At 45.8% G+C, this 25,201-nt stretch overlaps 1 protein-coding gene across 1 annotated transcript; it reads right to left on the reverse strand.

The window, feature by feature from the left end:
• Positions 1-3,612: 3,612 nt before the first annotated feature.
• Positions 3,613-25,176, reverse strand: CPN1 (carboxypeptidase N subunit 1). The gene is made up of 9 exons (XM_006101714.3): positions 24,876-25,176; positions 19,715-19,911; positions 14,580-14,735; positions 12,500-12,682; positions 11,109-11,220; positions 10,830-10,969; positions 8,618-8,717; positions 6,388-6,506; positions 3,613-3,887 (listed from the first exon to the last, which is right to left on the reverse strand). The coding sequence occupies exons 1-9, from the start codon at positions 25,096-25,098 to the stop codon at positions 3,789-3,791; spliced, it is 1,329 nt and encodes a 442-aa protein (XP_006101776.1). The 5' UTR covers positions 25,099-25,176; the 3' UTR covers positions 3,613-3,788.
• Positions 25,177-25,201: the final 25 nt, after the last annotated feature.

Raw genomic sequence — 25,201 nt, forward strand, 5'->3', positions numbered from 1 at the left:
GCTGGAAGGAAAGAAGCCAGTCGCCTCTCTGTGCTGCAGTAGCTTCACTTGTCCAATGGGCACGAGAACAGTGGGGGCAGGGGCACGTGGGCAGCCGGATGTGTGCATGTGATCAGGGGGACAGGGCCACGTGGCAGCTGATGTGCGCACGTGATCAGGGGGGCAGGGCCACGTGATAGCTGATGTGTGCATGTGATCAGGGGGCAGAGCAACGTGGACAGCCGGAGGTGCGCACGTGATCAGGGGGACAGGGCCACGTGGCAGCTGATGTGCGCACATGAGGGGGGGCTGGACCACGTGGACAGCCGGAAATGTGCACGTGATCAGGGGGGCAGGGCCACGTGGACAGCTGGATGTGCGCAGGTGAACAGAATGTGAGGTTACGTGAGGTCGGAGGAGGGGGCACCTGAAGATGGAGGAGGAGTCAGGTGAGGATGGAGGAGAGGCCTCGTGAAGATGAGGGGAGATTGAAAGGATGGGGCCAGGAGCAAAGGAGCCCCTAGAAGCTGAGGAGGCAGGAAGGACCCAGCCCTGGAGCCCGCCGGGGGAGCACAGCCCCAGACGCCCTGATTTCAGATCCTGGCACCCAGAGGGGAGAGCACTTGTTCCTGTTGCTTCAGGCCAGTCTGTAGTCATAGGAGCAGCCTCAGGAAATAGACCCCTCTTTTTTTTTTTTTTTAAAGATTCTTTTAGTATATTTTTATTGATTTCAGAGAGGAAGAGAGAAGTAGAAACATCAATGATGAGAGGGAATCATTGATTGTCTGCCTCCTGCAAGTTGGACCGAGTCCGCAACCCAGGCATGTGCCCTTGACCGGAATCGAACCCGGTACCCTTCCGGCCGCAGGCCAAAGCTCTTTCCACTGAACCAAACCGGCGAGGGCTAGACCCCTCCTTTTGGGGCCTTGACCAGGTTCTGGGAGCAGCTGAGCCCTGTGATCTGCGACAGGGGAGACCTCCCACCCCCGCCCCCTAGACCTCTCACTGCAGGGCTCACAGGGAGATCCATCCTTGTGTCTGAGCCTCGGCCCTGTCTCCTGCTCCCGGGGCCTCCTCCGCAGTGACAGTGCGGTGGGCACACCAGGCGGCTGCTTGGTGGGAAGCACAGGGACTCCCCACCGCCTGGCCCAGGCCTGGCTGCAGGATGAGGCAGGGCTCTCCCCAGCCCCGCCCTTACCTCCCTCCCGGGCCTTCCCCTAAGGCAGGGTTCTCAACCTTCCTAATGCTGCGACCCTTTAATACAGTTCCTCATGTTGTGGTGACACCCAATTTCATTGTTACAAATTGAACATAATTAAAGCATAGTGATTAATCACAAAAACAATATGTAATTATATATGTTTTCCTATGGTCTTAGGCGACCCCTGTGAAAGGGTCGTTCAACCCCCAAAAGGGCTGCGACTCACAGGTTGAGAACCGCTGCCCTAAGGAGTCCTGCCTGGGCCTTGGCTTCCTGGAGCAACTGGGTTGACAGGAGCCCACAACCAGCTGCCGTGCCCATATTCTAGATGCCAAGACTGAGGCTCAGAGAGGGGGAGCAGAGATCCCTACCCCCAGCCCACCGCTCCCTCCACCCAGCCCAGCTGACAGGTGGCTTCCTCAGCTGCCTCCCGGTTGCCATGGTGTCAGAGGAGGAGGTGGAGGGGCAGATTTGTGAATTCATATCCCGGGTCTTTAACAGATAAAAACCTGACAGCGTTGTGTTGGGGTCTTATGTTGGTACAATGAGTCACATTTCAAACAGTGGGAGGCTGTGTTTGGCTATAAAAGCAGGTTCCTGCTCCTGCTTTTCCTTTCCAGTGTCCTGAAGGTGGACAGAAGAGGGTGGGCGTTATTGTTTATTGATTTTGATCCTTTGGAAAAGAGAGAAGAGCCCTAGTCTCTGGATATGCTTTACATTTTCTCTTGTTTTAGTATTTGTGCCCGTGGTGCTTGTCCACAAGGAAGGAAGGAAAAAAATGTAGAGAGAGGGTTAATGACCTGAGGAGAGAATACCCTTTCCAAATGGGGAAAGATACCTTTTCCTCCGCTTTCCTTTTGACCAGAGATGGAGCGATTGCTTGAGAAACAGAAAAATAAGTCATGTGTGAATCCTCATCTTGAATGGCCTCTGGCAGGGGGTGGCGGTCTCAGCCACAGCACCTCTGTTTTCTGATGGGCAGGGCTACTTGTTGAGAGGAGCTAACTTGCTCAATGTTAAGAAAGGGCTGGGCCAGATAGAGGCTAGGAGTGGGGAGCGGGGAGGCTAAGGGGTGGGGGTGGTGAAGCAAGTGGGGGAAACTGGAACCAGCCCTATCTAAGGCTGAGCCCTGAAATGGGGTACATGCCAAAAAAAATCCTACCAAGCTCTGGGGCCAGGGGGTTGGAACCCCTCATGCCCAGTGGGGGGTTGTGAACTGGTGTGCTGTATGGTGTGTGATGAAAGACTACACATCCCTTCACAATCTTTAGTAACATCTATTGCGCTCAGTGGCACGTTTAGAACAAATGAGTTCATTCTGGGAAACGAGCAGGAGTGCTCTGTGTCGCTGACACGGGCAGGGCAGAGCCATTCCAGGATCATCTGCGTTCCAGTTGCATACCCAGAAAATGTGTAAAGGATGCACAGTTTTCCTCAGAGTATAGGCCCGTGGGTCGAAGGGTGGAGGGTTCGATTCCCAGTCAAGGGCACATACCTCGGTTGCAGGTTCCCCAGCCTCGGTAGGGATGCATGTGGGAGGCAACCAATCATTGTGTGTGTGTCTCTCTCTCATCGATGTTTTTCTCTCTCTCTCTCCCCCACCTCCTCCTCCTTCCCTTCTACTCTCTCAAGAAATCAATGGAAGACAGAACCTAGCGAGAGAACATGGCAAAAGATCCTGGACAGAACCTGGCTACAGAACTTGGCTGGAGAACCTGGATAGAACCTGGCTGGAGAACCTGGCTAGAGAACCTGGCGACCGAACCTGGTTGGAGAGCTTGGAGAACCTGGCTGGAGAACCTAGCGAGAGAACATGGCAAGAGAACCTAGACAGAACCTACACAGAACTTGGCTGGAGATCCTGGACAGAACCTGGCGGGAGACCCTGACAAGAGAGCCTGGCTATGATGATCAACTGAAAAAACAAAACAAAACACACACACACACACACACAAAAACAAAAAACAAAAAAAAAAAAGAAGAAATCAGTGGAAAAAAAATATCCTCTGGTGAGGATTAAAAAAATATATATGCACATTGTTTAACATGTCCATGTACAAAAATGGGTAGCAGCGGGACGAGGTGTTTGTACGTGAAATCCTTTTCTTATCAAGAAACTACTGGCTATTGCTGAAAGGGTACTCTGGGATTTCAGATTTGCCCACCGGGTGTTGCTATGGGAACAACATCAATGGTGGTTCATTCATGTCAGCATTTCAGCTGTTCATTCAGAAATCTTCCTTGAGTACCTATGACGTTGCAGCCTCTGTGCGAGACTATGGTGACAGAGTGGCCAGCCAGCCAGAACCAGTCTCTGGGAGCCTTCGGGACCTACACCATCCCTCACAATCGGAAAATCTTACTGAACACCGCTGAGTTTATGTACGACTGCATCAGAGGGCTTACACCTGGAATAGACGGAGACCATCCTGAATTGTCCTGAATATGTTTATATTTAAATATGTCCCAGATGATAAAATAGAAAGAATGCTTCATGTGATCAGAGAGCAGGACCAAAGCCCTTCTGAAGTGTTCCCTGGGCCGCAGTGAATCGCTGAGATTTCCGGCAGGGACTCGGCCGCTGCCATCTCGGTATCTTTTCGCTTGGCTACCCGGGGCTGAACTTGCTTTGGTAAGAGTCTGCCTCCAGGTGCTGCGCCGGGGACTCGGTTACTGGAGGGATGCTTCTCTTGAGTTGGAAGTCAACCTGGAAGAAAAGAAGAGGACGCTAGGAGAGCAGAGGAGGCGGTTTTCGACTTCCAGACATTGAAATTGGGGGAAGACCTGTGTGGACCCGGTTTCATCACAGTTGCAGGTTCTGAGTGCAGGGGACTCAGGAGAATTATCACAGCAACGATCCAAGCAGCACTGATGGTGTCATATAGGCTTGGCTAATCTCCCCCCAAAGTGCTACCTAAGGTGACACATAAGGTGAATCTGGATGAACTTAATATTCATTCACTTTATATGTATTTGAAAAAAAACCTATACCTACAACTCAAACCATGATTTTGCCAATACTGTTGCCTCGGACAAGAACAAGATTGATGGTGTCATAATAACCCCTTTCCGCTGACTGTGAATCACAGGTGGCGTGCTCCGGCACGCACTCGCTTCAGATCCTCAGAACTACACTTTCTGCCATCATCGTTGAGAAACACAGATCGGAGAGATGAGATAGACTGTTAGTATGGATTCTTAACACTACGGTGTCGGGTGAATTTCCCGCCAAAATATAAGATGGCGCGTTAAAATGCCTATATCTTCTTTTGAAGTATGGGTTCGATTGAAATGAAATATTTGGTAATACACAGTTACAATCGGCCCGAGTTTACACGTTCCCCGCACTCCACCGCATTAATGCATCCTTTCCAGTAATACCTGGAAACTTCCCTTCCGGCTGTGGCACACAGATATCATGATGGTTTTGACCAACCAGCTGGGATGTACTGGCTGTGCAGGAGCTGCAGAACCATCCCAGGAAGTACAGGGAGAGGGAGTGGCTCAGTGTTCTAACCACCTTTCCCCGAGGCACCCTCAGCTTCCAAGCCCCTGGAACAGTGGGAGCTGCTGAAGCCGCTGGGAGTTGAAAACCTTGTGACTAAGAGGGCTCTCCAGGGCATGATTTCTTGCCCCTTCCACAAAAATCTACAGTCAGCTTTTCTGCTAGTTCCCCAAAGTCAGGGAAGTCAGAACCAATGGCACTATAGTCATACAGGAATTTAGAAAAGAAACAAGAAAGTGAGAAAAGGAAGAGGGAAATGAGAGGAACATGACATCTAGAAGGCTGTGGGAAAGCAGAGGGGAGAACCCCGACGCTGGGAGGTGTCTGAGGAGGTCTTAATTGTAACGTGAAAACCATCCAGTCAGGGGTCTTTTTCTTCCCCCCCAGCCAAGTGGATCTCTGCTTTAGAATGGGAAGACTCTACTGTGATCACTAAATGGATTCTTCGTTGTTATGGTATCTGGGAATTGTATCCAAGAGATAACATATTAATGGGTTATGTTAATTTATTGAAAGGCCATATGACACAGGAGTTGAAATATTTTGAAGCAGAGCATGTCACTCAAGATTTGCAGTTGGTTGCATTTGGCCCTGAATAGACTTGCTTTATTTTTTTTTAATTTAATTTTATTGTTTAAAGTATTACAAATAGTAGTACATATGTCTCCTTTTTTTCCCTATTGACTCCCCCCCCCTACCTCCCCTACCCTCTGGCACATGCCCTCACCCCCCTGCAGTGTCTTGTGTCCATTGGTTAGGGGAGGGAGGGGGTAAGAGATCAACCGAAGGACTTGTATGCATGCATATAAGCATAACCAATAGACTTGCTTTAATGCAAGACACATGCGTACAGCTGCGTAACTGTCATTTGATTTTAGGGTAGATGAGGAGCAGAGGGTATCATAAGAAAAAAAGGGAAATTGGGACCAGGAACAGGCTACAGCGGAAGAGTTCCTCGGCTTCCTGCCTCTGCATGGAAGTCATTTACAATACGCAGGAGAAGGGAGTGACCACGGAGCCTCTTTATCTTTAAGATCCTAATCTAATATGACTAGAGCTCAAAAGATTTAGGCTTATAGATGAACACTCTTTGCTTCTCATGTAAAACATGCCATGGAAAGTTGAATGTCAGCTGGTTCTTGCTGAGGCGAGTGGGAAGGAAGGGGTCTGGGCACATGGGGCACCAGAAGGGGGCAGAGTGCCATCTGGTGGTGGTCCGTGCTGATGGCACAGAAGAATGCAACCCCTGGGAACCCGTGCATCTGGCAAGGTCTCTGGGACCTTGCGAACTAACATTTGCCGGGCACTTTCTAGGTGCCAGTCACTGTACTGCATGCTCTACGTGCAGGTTCTCATTTCAATCTCCTGTGAAGGTGGTACCACTGCCACCAGTTTACAGACGAAGAAGCTGAGGATGAGAGCGATTGGCTAATGTGTCTACAGTCTGTGGACCAAGGAGCTGGATTGAGAAGCAGACAGTGCTTTTAACCAGTGCGCTATGTTAAACAGGAAAAGGAAAAGTCAAAAGGAAGTGGGGAAGATATAACAGGAAAGTGATGGAAGAAAAATTAGCATGTGAGAGCAATGAGACTTTTTTATGGTGAAAGAGGAAAGACTGGCCAAGAGTAGAACTGTGCAACTGGTTGTTTGTGACGCTGTATGAGTGATCTTTACACGCTCTGTAAAAGTTAGCCTAACTCACCCGTTTGGGTTCCCCGGGACCCACGGTCACAGTCACAGTCTTTGGGTCGAACCCAGGTGCCGTGGCAGTGACAGTGTAGGTGCCTGGAAGCAGCAGCCGGAAGTAGTCACCGTGATCACCTAAAGGTTACAAGGATATAACTCAGGCTGCTGATTAGAAACTGCCCCAGATATATAGTCTTTATATGAAAAAACGATCTGAGGGTTTCAGCCAACCATAAGCTTGATTTTTCTTAATAGCGTAATGAAACTGGTTAAGATCTAAAACAATCATAAGCTACTTTACCTAAGAGGAGTATGGGCCTCAGCTTCTGAGAAACAGGGGTTGCCTGCAAATATGGTGTTTAACTCTAGACCCTGTGTTTTTAAAAACTCATGTCTAAGAAAGGGTCACTGGGAGAAAGGTTGAATATCTGTGAATGCCTTTGCTTGGTAAAGAGAATGCATGCAACCTCTGTTTCAATATCTGGAAAGCCACCGTGAAGAAATAAGCATGGGAACTTTGTGGTTAAGTTACTTGGAGGAACATTTTGCTAGACAGAAGCAAAGACTGCTGGGACACACGGAGCTTCCACACAGGAAATGAACTGCTTTAGGGAATTGTGAGGACTTAGGCAGAGACCGCTGAGGGCGCTGGGGAAGCAACACCGCTGTGCAGTGCACAGCTGCCCTAACGGGCGTGGTGGCCTGGGTTGGACAACCAGCTGTCTCCGTGGTGTCGTGCGCATACAATCTTACATTGAGTGGGAGGGCTGGACTGAATGACCACTGAAGGTCTGATTTTGAGAATCCTATTTTCAATATATCTTCCATCACCTCTAAAAGAGACAAATAAAATTCAAAAAGAGGCCTGTCGCTCTATGTCAGGGATGTAGCAATGTGGTTAATGACCTCACATCTCTTTTGAACCAATTGTGACCATGCCTTTAAATTTCTTTTTAAGTGTACAGCAATGAATAATTGAAATAAATGCAATTAAGAGTGAGACAGTCCATAAACAGTGAGAAAGTCTCTTTTCTGCCCCCTGTAATTTACTTTAAAATACTTTAGTAAAAGCAGTGTCTTATTATGCTTATGTTGGACAGTTTAAGGCATACCCCAGGGCTATCATTTTCTTAATCAAGGACTCACATCCAGGTGAGGTGGCTAGGACTGTATCAGAAAGGCCCAATTCCAATGAAAACTAAACAGTATTTGCATATAAACAGTCATACACTCAAACCCAACATGGTTATTTAAAAGATAGAATACTGAATTAAAGACCCACAGATAAAGGTATCCTTCACCACAGATAATTTGATAGACTTCATCATAAGTAAGCCCACGGGCCCTACTGCTGGGAGCACCAAAATCAACCTCGTTTTCTTTCTTTCCAGTTGACCCAGCGATCCTGTTCTTTCCCTGCTACCTACTACCATGACATCGGTCAAGAAACCCTCATTGTAACACCATTGTGCATGAGATGTTCTGTACCATGTAGGACAGCGGTTCTCAACCTGTGGGTCGCGACCCTTCAGGGGTCAAACGACCCTTTCACAGGGGTCGCCTAAGACCATCGGGAAACACATATATAATTACATATTGTTTTGGTGATTAATCACTATGCTTTATTTATGTTCAATTTGTAACAATGAAAATACATCCTGCATATCAGATATTTACATTACTATTCATAACAGTAGCAAAATTACAGTTATGAAGTAGCAACGAAAATAATTTTATGGTTGGGGGTCACCACAACATGAGGAACTGTATTAAAGGGTCGCAGCATTAGGAAGGTTGAGAACCACTGATGTAGGAGGTTCTGTCAATCTTGCCCTGCACCAGGTTTATAGGATGCATCTTGCTAGCTTTGTCCTGAATGGAGGTGTCGTGACACACACACCTGGGTCAGGGACAAGACTAAGCATCGATTTACACTCCTTTCTCTTTCTACCCCTTTCCCACCAGTATGAGAGCTATTACTAGCTTCAAACCCAGAAAACACCCCTAACAAAGTGACATGAGGCAGTGGCTCCTGATGCTGAGAGAGATGTGACATTTGCATTTTCCTGGTCCTTGCCTCTTAACTCACTGTTCCCATTTCTGTTACCTTTCCCTCCTCCAGCCCCCCACCCCCAATGTGATGTCCCTGTGAGTCTCAGTGGCTTACAATTTGGCCTCCTGGTTATGCTGAAGAAGAAGAGGGAGTGAAAGCTTCCTTCTCACCCCACTCGGCAGTGGCTACCTACCTGAGGTGACATCATGGTTAATCCCACTGACAGAAATGACAGCCTTCGGGAGATAATTATTATTCTCATCAAGCACCATTCCCTTGATGCCGTGGTGTACCTGTCGGAAAAAAACTTACGGTATAACTGTGATCATAAAACATTGTACAGTGTTTTAGAGTCCCCACGGCCCTGTCTCATATGCTTTTGCATTTAATCTCACAAACATTAGCCTAATAACCCCTTAATTGGTCTCTCTGTCCCCTCTCCTTGTACCAAATAAGCGCTTTTAAATAGAGCAATCAGGACAACCCCATTAAAATTTAAGTCAAATCGTGTCTTACTCAAACCCAACTCAGAGCAACAGTGAAGTTCTTGTGATGGTCTCTAAAGCCACAGCCTCAGTCAGCTGACTGCTCTCATCTCCTGCTGCCTTCTCCCCTTCTCTTGTGATTATTCCAACCACAATAGTGTTCTGGCTTCATTTTTTTATTAAAAAAATTTAAATTGTGATAAAATACATGTAACATACAATTTCTTATTTTAACTATTTTTAGGTGTAGAGTTCAGTAGTGTTAAATATATTCACATTATTGTGCAAGCAATCTCCAGAACTTTTTCATTCTTTAAAGCTGAAACTCTATGCCCACTAAACAAGTCCCATCGCCTTCTCTCTCCAGACCCAGGCAACTACCATTCTACTTTCTGTCTATTAATTTGACTACTCTTTTTTTTTTAAACTTATATTTTTATTAATTTCAGAGCAGAAGGGAGAGGGAGAGAGAGAGAAACATCAATGATGAGAGAGAATCATTGATTGGCTGCCTCCTGCACACCCCCTACTGGGGATCGGCAGCAACCCAGGCATGTGCCCTTGAGCGGAATCAAACCCAGGACCCTTCAGCCCTCAGGCCAACGCTCTATCCACTGAGCCAAACCAGTGAGGGCTTGACTACTCTTGATATGTCATATAAGTGAAATTATAAGGTATTTGTCTTTTTGTGATTGGCTTATTTCACTTGGTATAATGTCCACAGGGTTTATTTATGTTGTAGCATGTGGCAGAATTCCCTTCTTTTTTTTTTTTCCCCAGTTAATCCTCACCTGACAATATTTTTCCATTCATTTTTAGAAAGAGTCAAAGGAAGCGGGAGAGACAGAGAGAAACATCAATGTGAGAGAGACACATCGATTGGTTGCCTCCTGCATGCATCCCGACCAGGGCCAGGATGGAGCCTGCAACCAAGGTATGTGCCCTTGACCGGAATTGAACCCAGGACCCTTCACTGAGCCAAACTTGACTACAGCCAGAATTTCCTTCTTTTTAAGGCAGGATAATATTCCATTTAATGTATATATCATATTTTGTTTATCCATTTATCTCTCATTGAACACTTGGATTGTTTCCACCTCTTGGCTCTCACGAATACTGCTGCTATGAACAAATATCTCTTTAAGATCCTGCTTCCAGTTTTTTGTTTTTGTTTTTTGGGTTTCTTTTGTTTTGTGTTTTTTTTTGGTATCTACCCTGAAGCACACTGTTGGCTCATATGGTGGTTTTATTTTTAATTTTTTTGAGGAACTGTAGTACTGTTTTTCACAGCAGCTGCACCATTTTACATCCCCACCAATAACATACAAGGGTTCCAATTCCTCCACATCCTTGCCGCCATTTGCCGTTTTCTGTCATTGCTTGTTTTCTAAAGCAGCGCCCTAATGGGTGTGAGGCGGGAGCTCACTGTCGGCTTGATGTGTATTTCCCCAGTGACTGATGTGTTGCATCTCGTTCAGTGCTTGTTGTTGGCCTTGCAGTTACTTTTGTGTCCTCACTGAGGGACCCCTTTTCTCCAGACATCAGCATGGTTCTCCCCCTTCCCTCCTTTAAGGCTGCTTAAATGTCACCTCGGTAAGGCCTCTTCATAGCATTTAGCATGTTATAAGATTTATTTAATTACTTTGTTTATTGTCTGTCTATCTCTTCTCTCTAGAATATAAACTCCGTATGGATAGGGGTATTTGTTTCTGTATATGCACAATCCCCAGCATAGAGTACAGTTTCTGATGGATAGTTTTGCTCAGTAATGTTGAATGGATACATTTCATTGGTAGAAGAAGCCCAGATATATTGATGAGTCAGAGCAAAAGTGAGACTTGAGCCACACAGAAAACCTTGCCTGCCATTGGAAAAACCTTCTCTTTCTGTAACCATAAAACTTAAAGAATTCAATTTTACCTGCTCCAAGAATTGGATTAGGGCTTCCCGATTACCCAGCCACTCGCGCTGTAATTCCTCTTGGCGGGGAAATTTGTCACAACTCAGTTCCAGCGTGATCTCAAAACAGTTGGTATGGAGGTAATTAAAGTCTTGCATTCCTAGGGGAAAGAGCAGGGGCAGATTTGAACAACCAGTTTCCCACCCGACGGGCAATTTCAACTCTCTTTAATCGCAATCTCTCCACACACACCTGGTTTCCTTCTATTCTACCTCTTGATATTCGCTTCCTCCCCTTACCCTTGCTGAGAGAATACCAGGAAGCCCCATTGGTGATGCCATCCGGGAAGTAATCCCCACAGTTCCAGCCATGGTGCATCCATCCATGTGCATAGGAGTAGACCTTGGCCAGCTGTAGGGAAAGGGGGCAGAAATGACCTTGAGCGTTCCCAACTCACACTGCGATGTTCATACTCAGAAGCTGCGTAAAGCCGAGAAACCCCACTAGGTATAAACTACTGATTGTTTGCTTTAGTGGAAGAAAATACCAGCCAAGATAGAGATGGCATGTGTGAGTGTGTGTGTGCAGCGGATTATAGTTAAGCAACCTGAAATCTGATTTTCCCACTATCTTGGGACTAAATTTCTCCAAGTGTAAAGTGAGGGGTGGCACTAGACGATATATAAGTTCCCTTCCAGGTGAACAGTTTCTTTTTATTAAATTATTTATTTTTATATTTTAAAATTTATTTTTCAATTACAGTTGACATACGATATTATATTTCAGATGCACAACATAATGTTAGACATTAGACATTTCTATACCTTATGAAGTGATCACCCTGGGAAGTCTAGGACCCACCTGACACATCCATAGTTATTACAATATTCCCTGCGCTGTACTTGACATCCCTGTGACTATTTTTATAACTGACCATTTGTACTCCTTAATCCATTTCTAGGTGTTCCATTTTCTAGCTGAGTTTTGTAAAAGAAAGAAGCAAGTAAGATAGGACTTTGTCAGGAAAAAACTATTTTGAGGGTGAATTGTGTGTTAAGAAAGAAATATATTTAGAATCTCTATTCCCTTTCATTACTATTTTATATCAGTGAAAAAAAATGAGATATACTTGCTTTGCAAAGCAAAAACTGGTGTTATTCTCTATGTAATTCATTAATTGATAATTAATCATTAATGTTATAATTGTAATAATAAATATTATTAAGTTATATAAATTATATGTTATTAATAATATATTAACAATAAAATAATGTTAATTTTATTCTATTGCTATTTGAACTATGAGCATAGTCTATTTTTCATTCATATAGCCTTACCATCATAAAATTGCAAATTAGAGCCCCCAAAATTCACATTTAATGCCATGCTCTTACCACCAGCACTATTAGTCTTTGGGCATATTTCTTGCTTGTCATTAGCTTAAGTACTTTTTTTACACTGTGGTAATTGTACTATAACGCTTTCCTATATGCTTATTTTTTTTCATGACACTTTGGCTTATCACTCAAAACAAAATGCAGTTTTCTAGACTGTAAGCTCCTAATGAGCAAGCAGTGCTGTCCGTTATTTCCTGTGGTCTGTACCTACCAGGGTCCTGTGTTACTGACTTGACCCGAGTTACTCTCCTGAGTCCCAAGTCCCCAGCTGGACAAGCCACCGCTCTGCATACCTTCTGGAAGAGCTTGTCGTCGGGCGTGGGGGTGTTGGCAGTGCGGCGGTAACCCCGGAACCGATGCTCCAGGGACTTGTCATACGGGTAATTGGCCACCACTGCCCCCCCATGGAGATTGGCTGAGAGGACAAAGTTGAGGGAGCGTATCCACTGGATTACGGCCCGAGTCTCAGGTTCCACCTGAGGAGAGATGAGAGACATCTGAATAAGTTTGTCAGTAAGTGGCCTGAGGAGATAGCATGTCCGAATAAGACAGGTCCTACCAGGTATGAGAAGTGTAGGTGGGGACATTTTGACCTTTTGCATGATGGTTTTAAAAAATTAAGTGGATGGCCCTAGTCAGGTAGCTCAGTTGGTTAGAGCATTGTCTCATACACCAAGGTTGCAGGTTCAATCTCTGATCAGGGCACACATAAGAAGCAACCAATAAATGCATAAGTAACTGGACAACAAATCAATGTTTCTCTCTCCCCTCCTCCCCCCAAGTAACAATAATTTTAAAAAGATTATCTTAAAAAATTAACTGATGGAGCCCTTTTTCAAAATGAAATCTTATATGGAATCCTAATATATAAAACAGATAAAAAGAGAGCATTTAGTGAAATCATTGTGTATGATACATGGCAGGATACATGTGCCCGAACCCATAGAATGTAGCACATGAAGAGTGAACACTAATGTAAATTATGGACGTTGTATAATAATGATGAGTCAAGGTAGGTTCATCACTTGTAACAAATGCACCACTCTAATGCAGGATGTTCATGATGGGAAGCGGGGGGCGGGGGGGGTGGTATATGGGAACTCTCTGTAGTTCCTACTCAATTTTGCTATGAACCTAAAACTGCTCTAAAAAATAAAGTCTATGAGAGAGAGTGATGGGGAGGAGATCAAGAGCAAGAGAGAGAGAGAATGAAAAAGAGAGAGAGAAGAGCACAAGCTTGACCTCTCTCTGGCCCCCAGGGAAGAGTCCTCCAATTTACCCACTGCTTCAGTGGCTTCTGAGGCACCTTTGCAGAAATTAGGGTTTTGGTGAATAAATGTGGAAAACGCTGGTTTACAGTAAAGGTTGCCAACCTCCTCCTTTCCCTAACACATCTACTGTGATGTTGACATGGTCATACCCCAATTTCATGGATGAGAATAGTGTAACATGGGCCAGGCTTGGCTAAGAAGTAAAATCCCACCCTACTGATTGCTTATTATAGTGCTAATGAGTGATGGTATTCCAAGGAAAGCCACGAATCCCCTGGACTTGCAGTACAAGTAAATAATTTACATCCTCCCTGTTTTTCCTCTTCTCGGGTGGATGTGCTTAGAGGTTATGTGGTGTTAATGTGTCTCAGGAGCAGGCCCACCTGCAGGATGAAAGCATTCGCATTACCAGGGGTGACAGGACAGGCCTCCTGGGGAGAAAGGCTTGGGACCATTGAATGGGATCCTCTGACTGGAGAGGAAGGGAAATGAGAGTACGGTAGTCAACGCTCACATGGAAAGGAAGGAGGAAAAACTATGCATAAGAGTAAGACTCTCTGAATTTCTTTCTATAGCTCATTGCTGATGAGCACACAGTCCACATGTAAGAGAGCTTTCTCTATAGACAGCTAGAGTTCTGTGTCAACAGTATAGGGCAATAGAAAGAATGTTGGATGAGGAGAGGGGAGACCTGGGTTTTAAACCTGATTCCATCAACTACAGCCGTGAGCATTGAAATTCTTTTCTTCTACAAGCGTAAAATCTCTAAAACAGAGATGGGTAACACTGAGGGATGCACTCGCCACAGTGTTACGGTGATCAACTGAAATAATTTTATAAAATACTGTGCAATGTATGACACCGCTTTCACATCCCTCACTACCATGGGCACTAACATCAAACATTTTGTGAGCAGGTGCCCCTGGGAGGTACCTCTGCTGGGGGAGGGAATCAATACAAAGAGGCAGTTATGACTGCTCTGGGCGCACTAACATGGAGCTGAGTTGATGCCTCATTCTCGCCTCTTTAGTTGATGTGAAGATTTCCAGAGGAAATTCCAGGTGTGGCTTCACCTGCTTCTGTGTGTGAATTTCTCCCATACCTGGCTTTTCCAGTTGTCTGGAAGGGGCAAGTGGTGGTTGGGGCCTCCGTACTTCTCATTGTAGTAGATGTAGGTGTTGAGGTCCGGGAAGTTGCGGTTCAGGTCCACGCCATTTGCATTGTTTCTGCCAACCAGATATCCAGAGGCGTCTGGGCCCTCGAGGGGAAATGGAGAGAGGGAAAATGAAGGTTTCAGACTGAATCCTATATTTGAAGAACCCCTACTTCAAAACAAAACAACAGCTTTACTGAGATAAAACTTATGTACCATAAAAGTCACCCATTTGAAGTATACAATTCAATTAATTTTAGGATGTTGACAGAGTTGTACAACCATCACCACAATCTAATCTGAGAACATTTTTATTGCCCTAAAAATAACCCTCATGCCCTTTTACAGTCACTCTGCATTTTTACTCTAACTCTTGTAGATTTGCCTTTTCTGGACATTTCACATATGTGAGATCATACATTATGTGTTTGGCTTTTTTCACTAGATAATGTTTTCCAGGTTCCTTCATGTTGTAGCATGTGTTAGTACTTCATTCCTTTTTATTGGTGAACTAGAAGCCCAGTGCATGAAATTCTGCACTGGTAGGGTCCCTAGTGGCTGCCGGCTGCTGGCCGGGGCCTCCTTCCCTTCCCCCAGCCAGCCCCACCCCCTGGTCGAACTCCTGGACAAACTCCCAGTGGAGGGGACAATTTGCATACTATGCTTTTATTATATAGGATAACTCCATTATATTTAACACATTTTGTTTACCCATTCACCAACTAAGAGACTGTATCAGTTGTCTGGGGCTGCCATAACAAATTACCACAAACTAGGTGACTTATAACAACAGAAATTTGTTCTCCCACAATTCTGGAGGCTAGAAGTTTGAAATCTAGCCATGCTTGCTAAATACACAGTTTAGCTATTCAGGGGATGATCCTCCTTTGTCTCTTCTAGCTTCTGGGGCTGCTAGGAACCCTTGCTGTTCCCTAGCTTGCAGATGAATCACTCCAATTCCTGCTTCCATCTTCGTATAGCCTTCTCCCCATCTGTTTCTGTCTCTGTATAAATTTCTTTTTTAAAAAAATGTTTTTATTGTTTTTTTAGAGAGAGAAAGAGAGAGGAGAGGAGAGAGACAAGGGAGAGAGAGATAGAAACATTGATGAGAGAGAAAAACAGGGATTGGCCGCCTCCTGTATGCCCCCTACTGGGGATCGAGCCTGAAACAGGGCATGCGCTCTGACCCGGAATCCAGGTGACCTCTTGGTGCATGGGGTGCATGGGTCGATGCTCAACCACTGAGCAACACCAGCCAGGCAAATGTCTTTCTTCTTCTAAGAACAACAGGCATATTTGATATAGGGTCCACCCTAATCCAGTATGACTTTGTCTTAACTTGATTACATATGCAAGATCCTTATTTTTAAATGTCACATTTACAGGTTCCAGGTAGACATGAATTTGGGGGGATACTTTTTCAACCAGTACATGGGCATTTGGGTTGTTTCCACTTGGGGGCTATCATGAATAATGCTGCTACGAACACTCATGTACAATTCTTTGCGTGAATCTATGTTTTCATTTCTCTTGGGCAGATACCTAGTGAAACTGCTGGGTCATAAGGTAAGTCTATATTTAACTTTTGCAGAAATAGCTAAACTGTGTTTTTAAACTGCCTGTGCCATGGAAACCCCACCATCACTTCTAAAAATTAGTACACTTGCTTATCTTTCTTCTGAATAATATCAACCTCATGCTTACACTTCAGACTTTATCACTTATTTGGTCATGAATTCATTCATTCATTCATTCATTCATCCATCCATCTAGTTAACCAACACTTATTTAAGTCCATCTCTGATAGATACTGGGGAAAGATAATGAGACATTATTTTAACATTCCATCTCTGATAGATACTGGGGAAAGATAATGAGACATTATTTTAACATTCTAAGAATTCACAGTATATGTGGGGAGACAGATGTTTATATAAATAACTAAAATAAATTCCATGTAATGTTCTGGGTGGCCTTGGAGAAGGGGAATCGTGTCCACTGAGTCCTGCTGACTGAGAGAGTAGAGCCCCATGTGGTGGCTATTCCTAGAAGGAAGGTGAATGGTTCAGTGCTGGGCAGCCAAAAACTCACAAAGGTACTACCAGTCTCCTATCTTTCCAAGAAATCTATTTTTCACAGATTTCTTCATTTTCATGGCATCCTGCTTATATTTTATCCTTAGATCTCATTGAGAACATAATGTTTTTTGAAGTTCTCTTACATTTCCTACATCACTGTTGTCCAGTGGAAAACACTTATCTGATTTTTCAGTTTGGAGTTTGATTTTTCACTTCATGAGATAATGATTTTTTCTTATGCCTCTAGGGGTTTTTCTCTACTTTGCTGTTAGTATCAGCGAGCTCTTACCTGTTCATGTGAACAGCTGTGTTAATTACCTATCAGTGTTACTGCTCACATGAGGCCGTTAGCTAAGCAGGCAGGTCAGGAACTCCCTTAACAGAAGATTCCCATAAACAGGGCTGGTGGTATATTAGTTTCCTGTTATTGCTGTAACAACTTGTCACTAATTTAGTGGCTTAAAATAGCACAAGTTCATTATATTTGGAGTTGTGGAGAGAAGACTGAAATGGGTCTCACAGGACTGAGACCAGGGCTGTTTCCTCCGCAGGCGCTGGGGGAATCTGTCCCAGCACCCAGAGGCCACCCGCATTCCTGGGCTCATGATCCCTTCTTTCACCTTCAAAGGCAGCAGCATGACATCTTCAAATCTCTGACTCTGACCTTCTGCCTCCTTCTTCCACACCCAAAGGACTTGTGGTTGATGACACTGGGCCCACCCATATGGGGCCATATCCTGGGTTACCCATATAACCCAGGATATTAAGGTCAGTTGTTTAGCAACCTTCATTCCATCTGTAACTTTATCCCCCCTTGCCATGTAACATAGCATATTCACAGGTTCCTGGGATTAGGACTTGGGCATCTTTGAGGGAGTGGAGGAGGCATTATTCTGCCTTTCCCAAAGCTGGCTTTTTTAAAAAAAAATTTTTAAATTGATTTCAGAGAGGAAGGGAGAGGAAGAGATAGAAACATCAATGATAAGAATCATTGATTGGCTGCCTCCTGCACGCCCCCTACTGGGGATCGAGCCCGCAACCCGGGCATGTGCCCTTGACCGGAATCAACCCGGGACCCTTCAGTCCGCAGGCCGATGCTCTACCCACTGAGTCAAATCGGCCAGGGCCAAAGCTGGCTTTAAGGTTTGGTGGCCAGGCTGGTCTTCCATGCAGACATGGCAGGTAACCCTGAGAGTTTGATAACCTGACGGGTCCTCTTTGGGTTCAGGTTCAAGCTCTGCTCCTTCTGAACAAGTGCACAGCAGGCAAGCAAAAGGGACTGGCTCCCCAAAGATACCCATAGGATTTAGAGAGCTGGTGGGCTTTCCCCACTTCCTCCCACCCCCACTTCATCCCACAAAAGATGTGGGCAGAGCAGGGTCAAGAGAAGGAGGGCAGGGAGGCTGGGGTGCCACCCCCTCCCCAACTCTTTCAAATTTTTCTGCTCTTTTGGAAACTCAGGTCTCGAGGCACCTCTCTGATTTCCAGTGAAGGGAAAAGGTTTTGCTGCTTCATTTGTTGCATCACACCAGCAAGAAGTTGGGAGATTGCAAAGGTCAAATTTGTGTTGAGTTCGATATCTTGGCTCCATTCCCCATCCTGTCTCTGCTCACCCCCCAGCCCTACCCTGCTCACAATACTCTTGGTCATGAAAGGACAGGTACTGTGTGGTTCTGCTTGTATGGGACAGCGTGGTCAGATTCACGGAATCAGAGTGGAGGGTGGCTGCCAGGGGCTGGGGGAGGGGAAGTGGGCACTACTCAACAATGGGCATTAGGTTTTGGTTGAGCCGGAGGGTAAGTGCGGGGGGTCTGCTGTACAACATTGTACTTACAGTTACCAATACTGCATTGTACACCTACAATTTGGTTAAGAGGGTAGATCTCATCTTGAGTGTTTTTACCACACTAAAATAAAATAATTAAGTAAAGCAGTGAATTCTAGTTTTTAAAATGAAAAAAAAAAAATTCAAGCCTGCCCCAAATAAACATATTTTTAAATTTAAAAAAACTTTACACCCTTACCCCCCCTCCCCCCAAAACAAATCAGGTTCAAACATAGCTTTTAAAGGAACGTATTCATTGCATAAAGCAGGTGTCTGGCTTTGCCCTTGAATATTCTAATTCAGTTGCGGGAAGGGGGTGGACTCTGTATTTCAAAATATTCACTTATGACTTTAATGCACAGCCACAAAAGAACTGCCGCTTTAAAGGGAGGCACACTGACATTTCGAATTTATGTTCATAAAGTAAAAATCCATAGACATTTTTTTCTTCTCTCTCCCCTGCAAATGAAACTCTAAAATAATTAAAAAGTTGAATACTATACTAGTAGAGGGGGAAAAAAACCTACAGAAATAAAGTATGAAGAATCTAAAATTAACTCCTCACTTCACAGTTCTGGGAAAAGCTTGATCTCTCTGTCACTACCCCGCCCCCCCCCCCCAACCCCAATGCAAATGCAGAGCAGTTAGGGCTCGAAGCTAAAAGTTCCGGGAAGGAGGTCTATTTTGCAATATCCCTTCATGCCTGCATAGTATTTTCCAATTTACAAAGTGTCCTCACAAATATTGCCTCATTGACATTTCCAATAAAACCAGCAGGTCAGCTCGGTCTGCTTGTCTCAGTGGCTGAGCGTGGATCTATGAACCAAGAGGTCACGGTCAGGGCACATGCCAGGGTTGCAGGCTCAATCCCCAACGTGGGGCGTGCATGAGGCAGCCAATCAATGATACTCTCTCATCATTGATGTTTATCTCTCTCTCTCCCTCTCCCTCTTTGAAATCAATAAAAATATAAAAGAAAAACAAAACAGGAGGTCCACTGGAAAGGTGTTGAGGGAACTGAAATTCAGAGAGAGCCCACATTCATTGCATAGGGTTTTAGAGCCCTGAGCCCAAATCTTCATACTTTATTATATTTCTTACAGTGGCACCGAGAGGACACATTGTCCACTGGCCTTTACTTCATCCCTTAAGATGGCTCTATTCTCTGCACAGCTCGGTACCTGGGCGGCCGCCACCTCGTAGCCGTCGGGGTTCATAGACGGCATGATGTGAATGCGCGTGTCCTGGACCAGCCGCAGGATGCGCGGGTTCGCGTTCCGGAACTCCTCGCACAGGAACTCCGACAGCTGCAGCAGCAGCTCGCGGCCCAGCACCTCGTTGCCGTGCATGTTCCCCACGTACTTGACTTCAGGTTCCACTGCAAGCGTGAGAAAGACACGCGGGACGATCAAAGATGGGGAACGTTTGCAAGTGCCATGGGTGCCCAACGTTGCAAAGGGACCTTTTCCCTCTTTTTCACCAGCGAATCCGAGAAAATCTCATGCTTCGGTTGGGTCTTTTCCAGTAATCCCTGAGCCCCTTTCCAACAAACGCTACAGGAATCCATGCCGGGGAAAATAATGACGACCACTGATTGAAGCCCTACTGTGTACTAGACATTTGTGCTCACTACTACTAATCCTCACAGAAACCTTGTAAAGGGGTCACTGTTCGCCTCAGGATGAGGGTACTGGGGAGGGGGGAGGTTACTAGTAAGTAACTTGTCTGAAGATCAGATTACCCAGCTCGTAATCTGGTAGAGGCCAATGCCCAGGGAGCATTTATGCAGCTCGCTGCTTCTCAGAGACAAGTCTTTTAGGATAAGGGCGGGGTTTTCCCCAGACCTGCTCACCTAAACGCTCTAGGTTATACCATTACGGTTTCTAATCATCTTGGTTGAAAACTTAATTTTCCTGGTACTTAGGAAACTAAAATCTCTCCGTAGTATCTGAGAATGTTGTGTTTTGAGGCACAGAGTGGGAAGGAATCTACCCAAGTCTCATTCCCTAATCTTCTCATTGGCTAAAGTAACTGCTCAATTAAAGCAAGAACTGAGGTCAGGAGAAGAGCCGCTAGAACCCCTTAAAGAAAATTATTCCGGCCTCTTTTTAAAGGAAGGAGAAACGCTCTGGCCAAGTGATTTCTCTTCCTCCCTCTATGATTTCCCTCCCACCCTCTTCCTGTCTCTCTGATTTTTCTGCTTCCGGACCTCTTCATCTCTGTATTTCCAAATCCCCCTCAACATCCTTATAGGCTCTGGGGGGCCATCTTGGGCTCTCTCTGCTATGAGTGAACTCACTGCTGAACTTCCCTTCTATGGTACCTACCACTTTCTACTCTGAGTTTTACCTAATTTTGCATAGGTCCTATTTTCTTTACTGGACCTGGCCTTTCCAATATATACATTTAAACAAATATTTTAGGGCATTTATCTTAGTGTACCTCCAGCAGTCTTTCCCCCCAAAATTTCTATAACCTACAAGGATCATGCAAATTTTCCATAATGTGTAGTCTTTAATTCTTAGTGCATTTCTTTAATCTTAGATTATGTCTTTCTTACTTTTCTTAGTGTTAAAATATCCCTTCTTTTAAGAAAGGATGGTGATAGCAGATGGCAGGTAGTATCTTCAACATCCTTGTTCAGTAAAATAAAATTTGGAAAATATATTTTAGTCTCCTCCAATCTCTCTTATTTATTTTTAAAAATGTTTAACTTCTTTGAAATCTAAAGGTGGGCAACTACTGCCCTATAGAAACCAGCACAGTGCTTTGCACTTAGTAGGTGCTCCCTGTCAAATTCGTTTGTCGCTACTTTCAATGTCGTATGCGGAATACGACCACTTATAAATACCACTGCTATCGTTTTGGTTTAAGCCCCTACACTCTCACACCTGGATTATTACACTAAATCTCCTACTTGAACTCCCTGCATCTGCCCAGCCCCATTAAAATGCATCCCCCTGAGTCAAAGTTCTGCAAACTTTTATTGTAAAGAGCCAGATAGTAAATACAGTGGGGCCTTGACTTACGAGTTTAATTCGTTCCGTAACGGAGCTCGTAACTCAAATTACTCGTATGTCAAATCTTAAAGTGAACGAGTGAGACACATGATGCTGGGCTGATGTTGTGGCGTTCACTGTGACGTTCGCTGCGCCAACTAGCAGTGGGGTATCTGAAGCTGGCTCGTAACCCGAATTTTAGCTCGCAACTCAAAGCAAAAAATCGGCGGAGAGACAGCTCGTATCTCGAAAACCTCGTTAGTCGGGACACTCGTAAGTCAAGGCCCCACTGTAATTTGGATTGGGAGCTATATAATCTATGTCACAGCTCCTCAACTCTTGCAGTCCTAGACAATACAAAAACAAATAGGCAAGGCTGTGTTTCAAAGAAACTTTACCCAAACAGATAACTGCTCTGAGTGATCTTTAAGTTTTTTAAGTCAGATCACGTCCCTCTTCTGCTTAGAACCCTCCAGTGGCTTCTGGCTTCACTCAAAGGAAAAGGAAAAGCCAAAATCTTTACAAAAGCCTGTAAGGCCCTACCCACTCTCCTCCTGTTCGGCTTCCCTGACCGCGCTGCTCTGACCCGTCTCCTGCTCTCCCGCTGTTCGCTCTGCTGCAGCGGCAGCGGCCTCCTGGCTGTTCTTCACACACGCCAAGCTCCTGCTCTCTTCTCTGCCTGCAGTGTTTTCCTTCCCAATATCAGTTTTAGCACATACTGACATATCACCTTGACAAAGAAGCTTTTTCTAAATAGCACTGACCTCTCCCCTACTCTACCCATAGTACTGTATAACATCCTCTATCTCTCTTTCCTGGTTTATTTTTTTCTACAGCACTTATTTTTGTCCAATACAATATATATATATTTACGTAGTTACCCATCTATTTCCAGTCTTACCCAGCTAGAATTAAGGCCCCGAGGGCAGTGTCTTCATTTTAGTCTCTGTTGTATATTCAGAATTTACAGAAGTGCTTGCATATAGTCATAATCAGTAATATCCTATATAATAAAAGGGTAATATGCAAATAGACCAAACGGCAGAACAACCAAACAACCAATCAAAGCATAATATGGTAATGATATGCTAAGGCTGCTCAACTGCTCACTATGACGTGCACTGACCACCAGGGGCAGATGCTCTGACCAGTAGGTTAGCTTGCTGCGGGGGTCCGGCCAATCTGGGCTCCGACCAGTAGGTTAGCTTGCTGCGGGGGTCCAGCCAATCGGGACTGAGTGAGATGGGCCAGACATGCCCTGGAGCCCTCCCACGGTCCCTCCCCTGCCCGATTGTGCCCTGGTGGGATTCCTCAGCCTGGCCTGCACCCTCTCGCAATCCCGGACCCCTCGGGGGATGTCGGAGAGCTGGTTTCAGCCCGATCCCGTAGGCCACTCCCCTTGGGAGGGCGCCAGATGCAGGGCTCATGGCTGGCAAGTGCTGCTGCAGCAGCGTGAGCCTCTCCCAATTGGGACTGATTGGGCGCGAGCCCCCAGCAGGCACAGTGGGGCCGGGATGAGCAGGAGCGGCAGGTAGGAGCTGCAGGTGGCGTTGGACTGCAAGTTTCGGCCTGATCCCTGCAGGCCACCCAGAGGGACCCCACCCATGCACGAATTCGTGCACCGGGCCTCTAGTTTGTGGAATGAATAACAAATAAATGAAAGGAACAAGTGGATGAAGAGCTAAGTTATAGGTATCAGAGAAAAGAAGGATCGAAATGAAAAAGCCTGAAGGAAGACTTGAATGCTAGAAAGTAGAGGGGGCATCCAGAAGAGGGCATGGATTAAGGCGGGGCTTACTCTACAACAGTGGTTCCCAAATTTATTTGGCCTACCGCCCCCTTTCCAGAAAAAATATTACTCAGCCCCTGGAAATTAATTTTTTTAAATTTTAATAGCAGTTACTCATCGCCCCCAAATGCACCTGTGGCCATCACCGCCCCCCTGGATCGCTGCAGCGCCTACCAGGGGGCGGTAGGGCCCACTTTGGGAATCACTGCTCTACAATGTCCATTAGCACCCACAGGCTTCCACAATGAACGCACGACACGAGTAAAAGCAGGTGCTTGCTATGTAATGAGGCTTCAGAGCAAGGCCCTTATCCTCACTTAATCATTCACTCTGCCTTCCGTTAGCCACCCTCCCCCGATACCCACTGGCCATGTAATATTCTGAAGCGGTCATGGACAGAATCCACCTGGGGTGAGGTTGTCATTGAAGGCCTTTAAGCAGGGGGGTGAGACGATGGTATCAGCATTTAGGAAAATTATTCTGGCATCTCTGTGCTAAATGGAAGGCGCAGAGAGTGGTGGCAGTTAGGAGGTCAGTTAGGAGCCTAGTATAATGGCGTAGGCAGGTTGGGATGAAGTTGGGCTAGGGGGAGGGTGTGGAAGTGAAGCAGAAGAGAGATTTGAGGTGGACAGTTTGAAGGAGGAACTGACGTAACTTGAATGCCACAGTTGTTATAAGTAAAGCAGTGAGAAATTAGAAAAAACTCAAATGCCCATCAATAAATGGACAGTTAGATACAACCACGCAATGGAATGTTATACAGCCAAACGTGATGATGTAGCTCTACATTTACAGACATGGGTGCCATTGATAAGAGGCTATGCAGTGAGAAATGCAGTTGCAGTATGATTCCAATTTTATAAAATAAACCGTGTAAGGGGGTTTTAACTATGCGTAGAAAAAGTCTGGAAGGATATACATCAGTATGTTAGCAATGTCATCTGTGAGTGGTGGGATTATGACTGAGTTTTTTCCCCCTTCTCTAATTTCTAATTTTAATCCAAACATCACTTGCTTTTATAATAGAAACAAACTAACAACAACAAATAATGCAATGAATAAAACTAATACCCCAGACCTCAGACCCTCTCCAGGATACCACACTCTATCTCACCGTCCTTCCCCACGGAAATATCCCCAAACCCTTCTCAGTTTCCTGGCAGAATCAGAAGGGCTAATGGTTTCTGCTTGTGTCTCCTGAGGCATTAGATAGACTGAGGAAGACAGAGTAATAACCAGGTGTGGGGGGGGGGGGGCATGGGAGGGGAGGAAGCGGGCAGGACGGGGGATGGGAGCAAGGAGGAAGGTCCTGAGCAACTAGAACCTAAAAAAGAGGGACCAGCTGGAGCCTGAGCTGAGCTGGCAGCTCCCCAGAGGCAGAGGCCATCAGGGCTGAGCAGGAAAAGGTGCTCAGCACAGGCTGCGGGGGAGGGGGGTGCTCTTTGGTAGGTGTTGGCAGGTGGAGGGTCCGGGGCCTCCCCACCGCCACCCCCGGGACAGGATTTGTAAGGAAGGGTCCTGCCCTCCACACCCCAAGGACAGCTCGGGGCTTACGGGGCTCGTGGATCCCAGGGTAGTCGCTGAATTCCAGCACGTAGAGGTGTCTGCCCTTCACGCTGCGCCCCACGCTGTAGACACGCGTGATGTGGGGGCACTCGTTGTGCACCTTGTACAGCGTCCGCACGAGGTCGTCGTAGCGGCGGTGGCGGAAGGTCACCGGGGCCGCCAACTGGCAGAGAAGGAGGAGGTGGAGGAAGACGGAGAGCAGGCCTGACATCTCGCCGGCTGCTTCCAGGGACCCGCGGCAAGGAGCCACGCTCTCCCCCAGACCTGCTTCTTCGCCAGCCCAAACCCAGGGGCCGGGAACCAGCTCTGGCCAG

The sequence above is a fragment of the Myotis lucifugus genome, unplaced genomic scaffold, assembly GCF_000147115.1.
Source record: "Myotis lucifugus unplaced genomic scaffold, Myoluc2.0 scaffold_381, whole genome shotgun sequence".
Taxonomy (NCBI): domain Eukaryota; kingdom Metazoa; phylum Chordata; class Mammalia; order Chiroptera; family Vespertilionidae; genus Myotis; species Myotis lucifugus.

What these genes read in the sequence shown, in the direction of transcription:
- CPN1 (XM_006101714.3), bottom strand. Translation starts at nt 25,098, where the DNA reads ATGTCAGGCCTGCTCTCCGTCTTCCTCCACCTCCTCCTTCTCTGCCAG. An exon ending in CTGGTATTCTCTCAGCAAGG is followed by an intron (nt 10,970 to 11,108) that starts GTAAGGGGAGGA and finishes TCTTTCCCCTAG; the next exon opens with GAATGCAAGACTTTAATTAC. An exon ending in TAATCCAATTCTTGGAGCAG is followed by an intron (nt 8,718 to 10,829) that starts GTAAAATTGAAT and finishes TTTTTCCGACAG; the next exon opens with GTACACCACGGCATCAAGGG.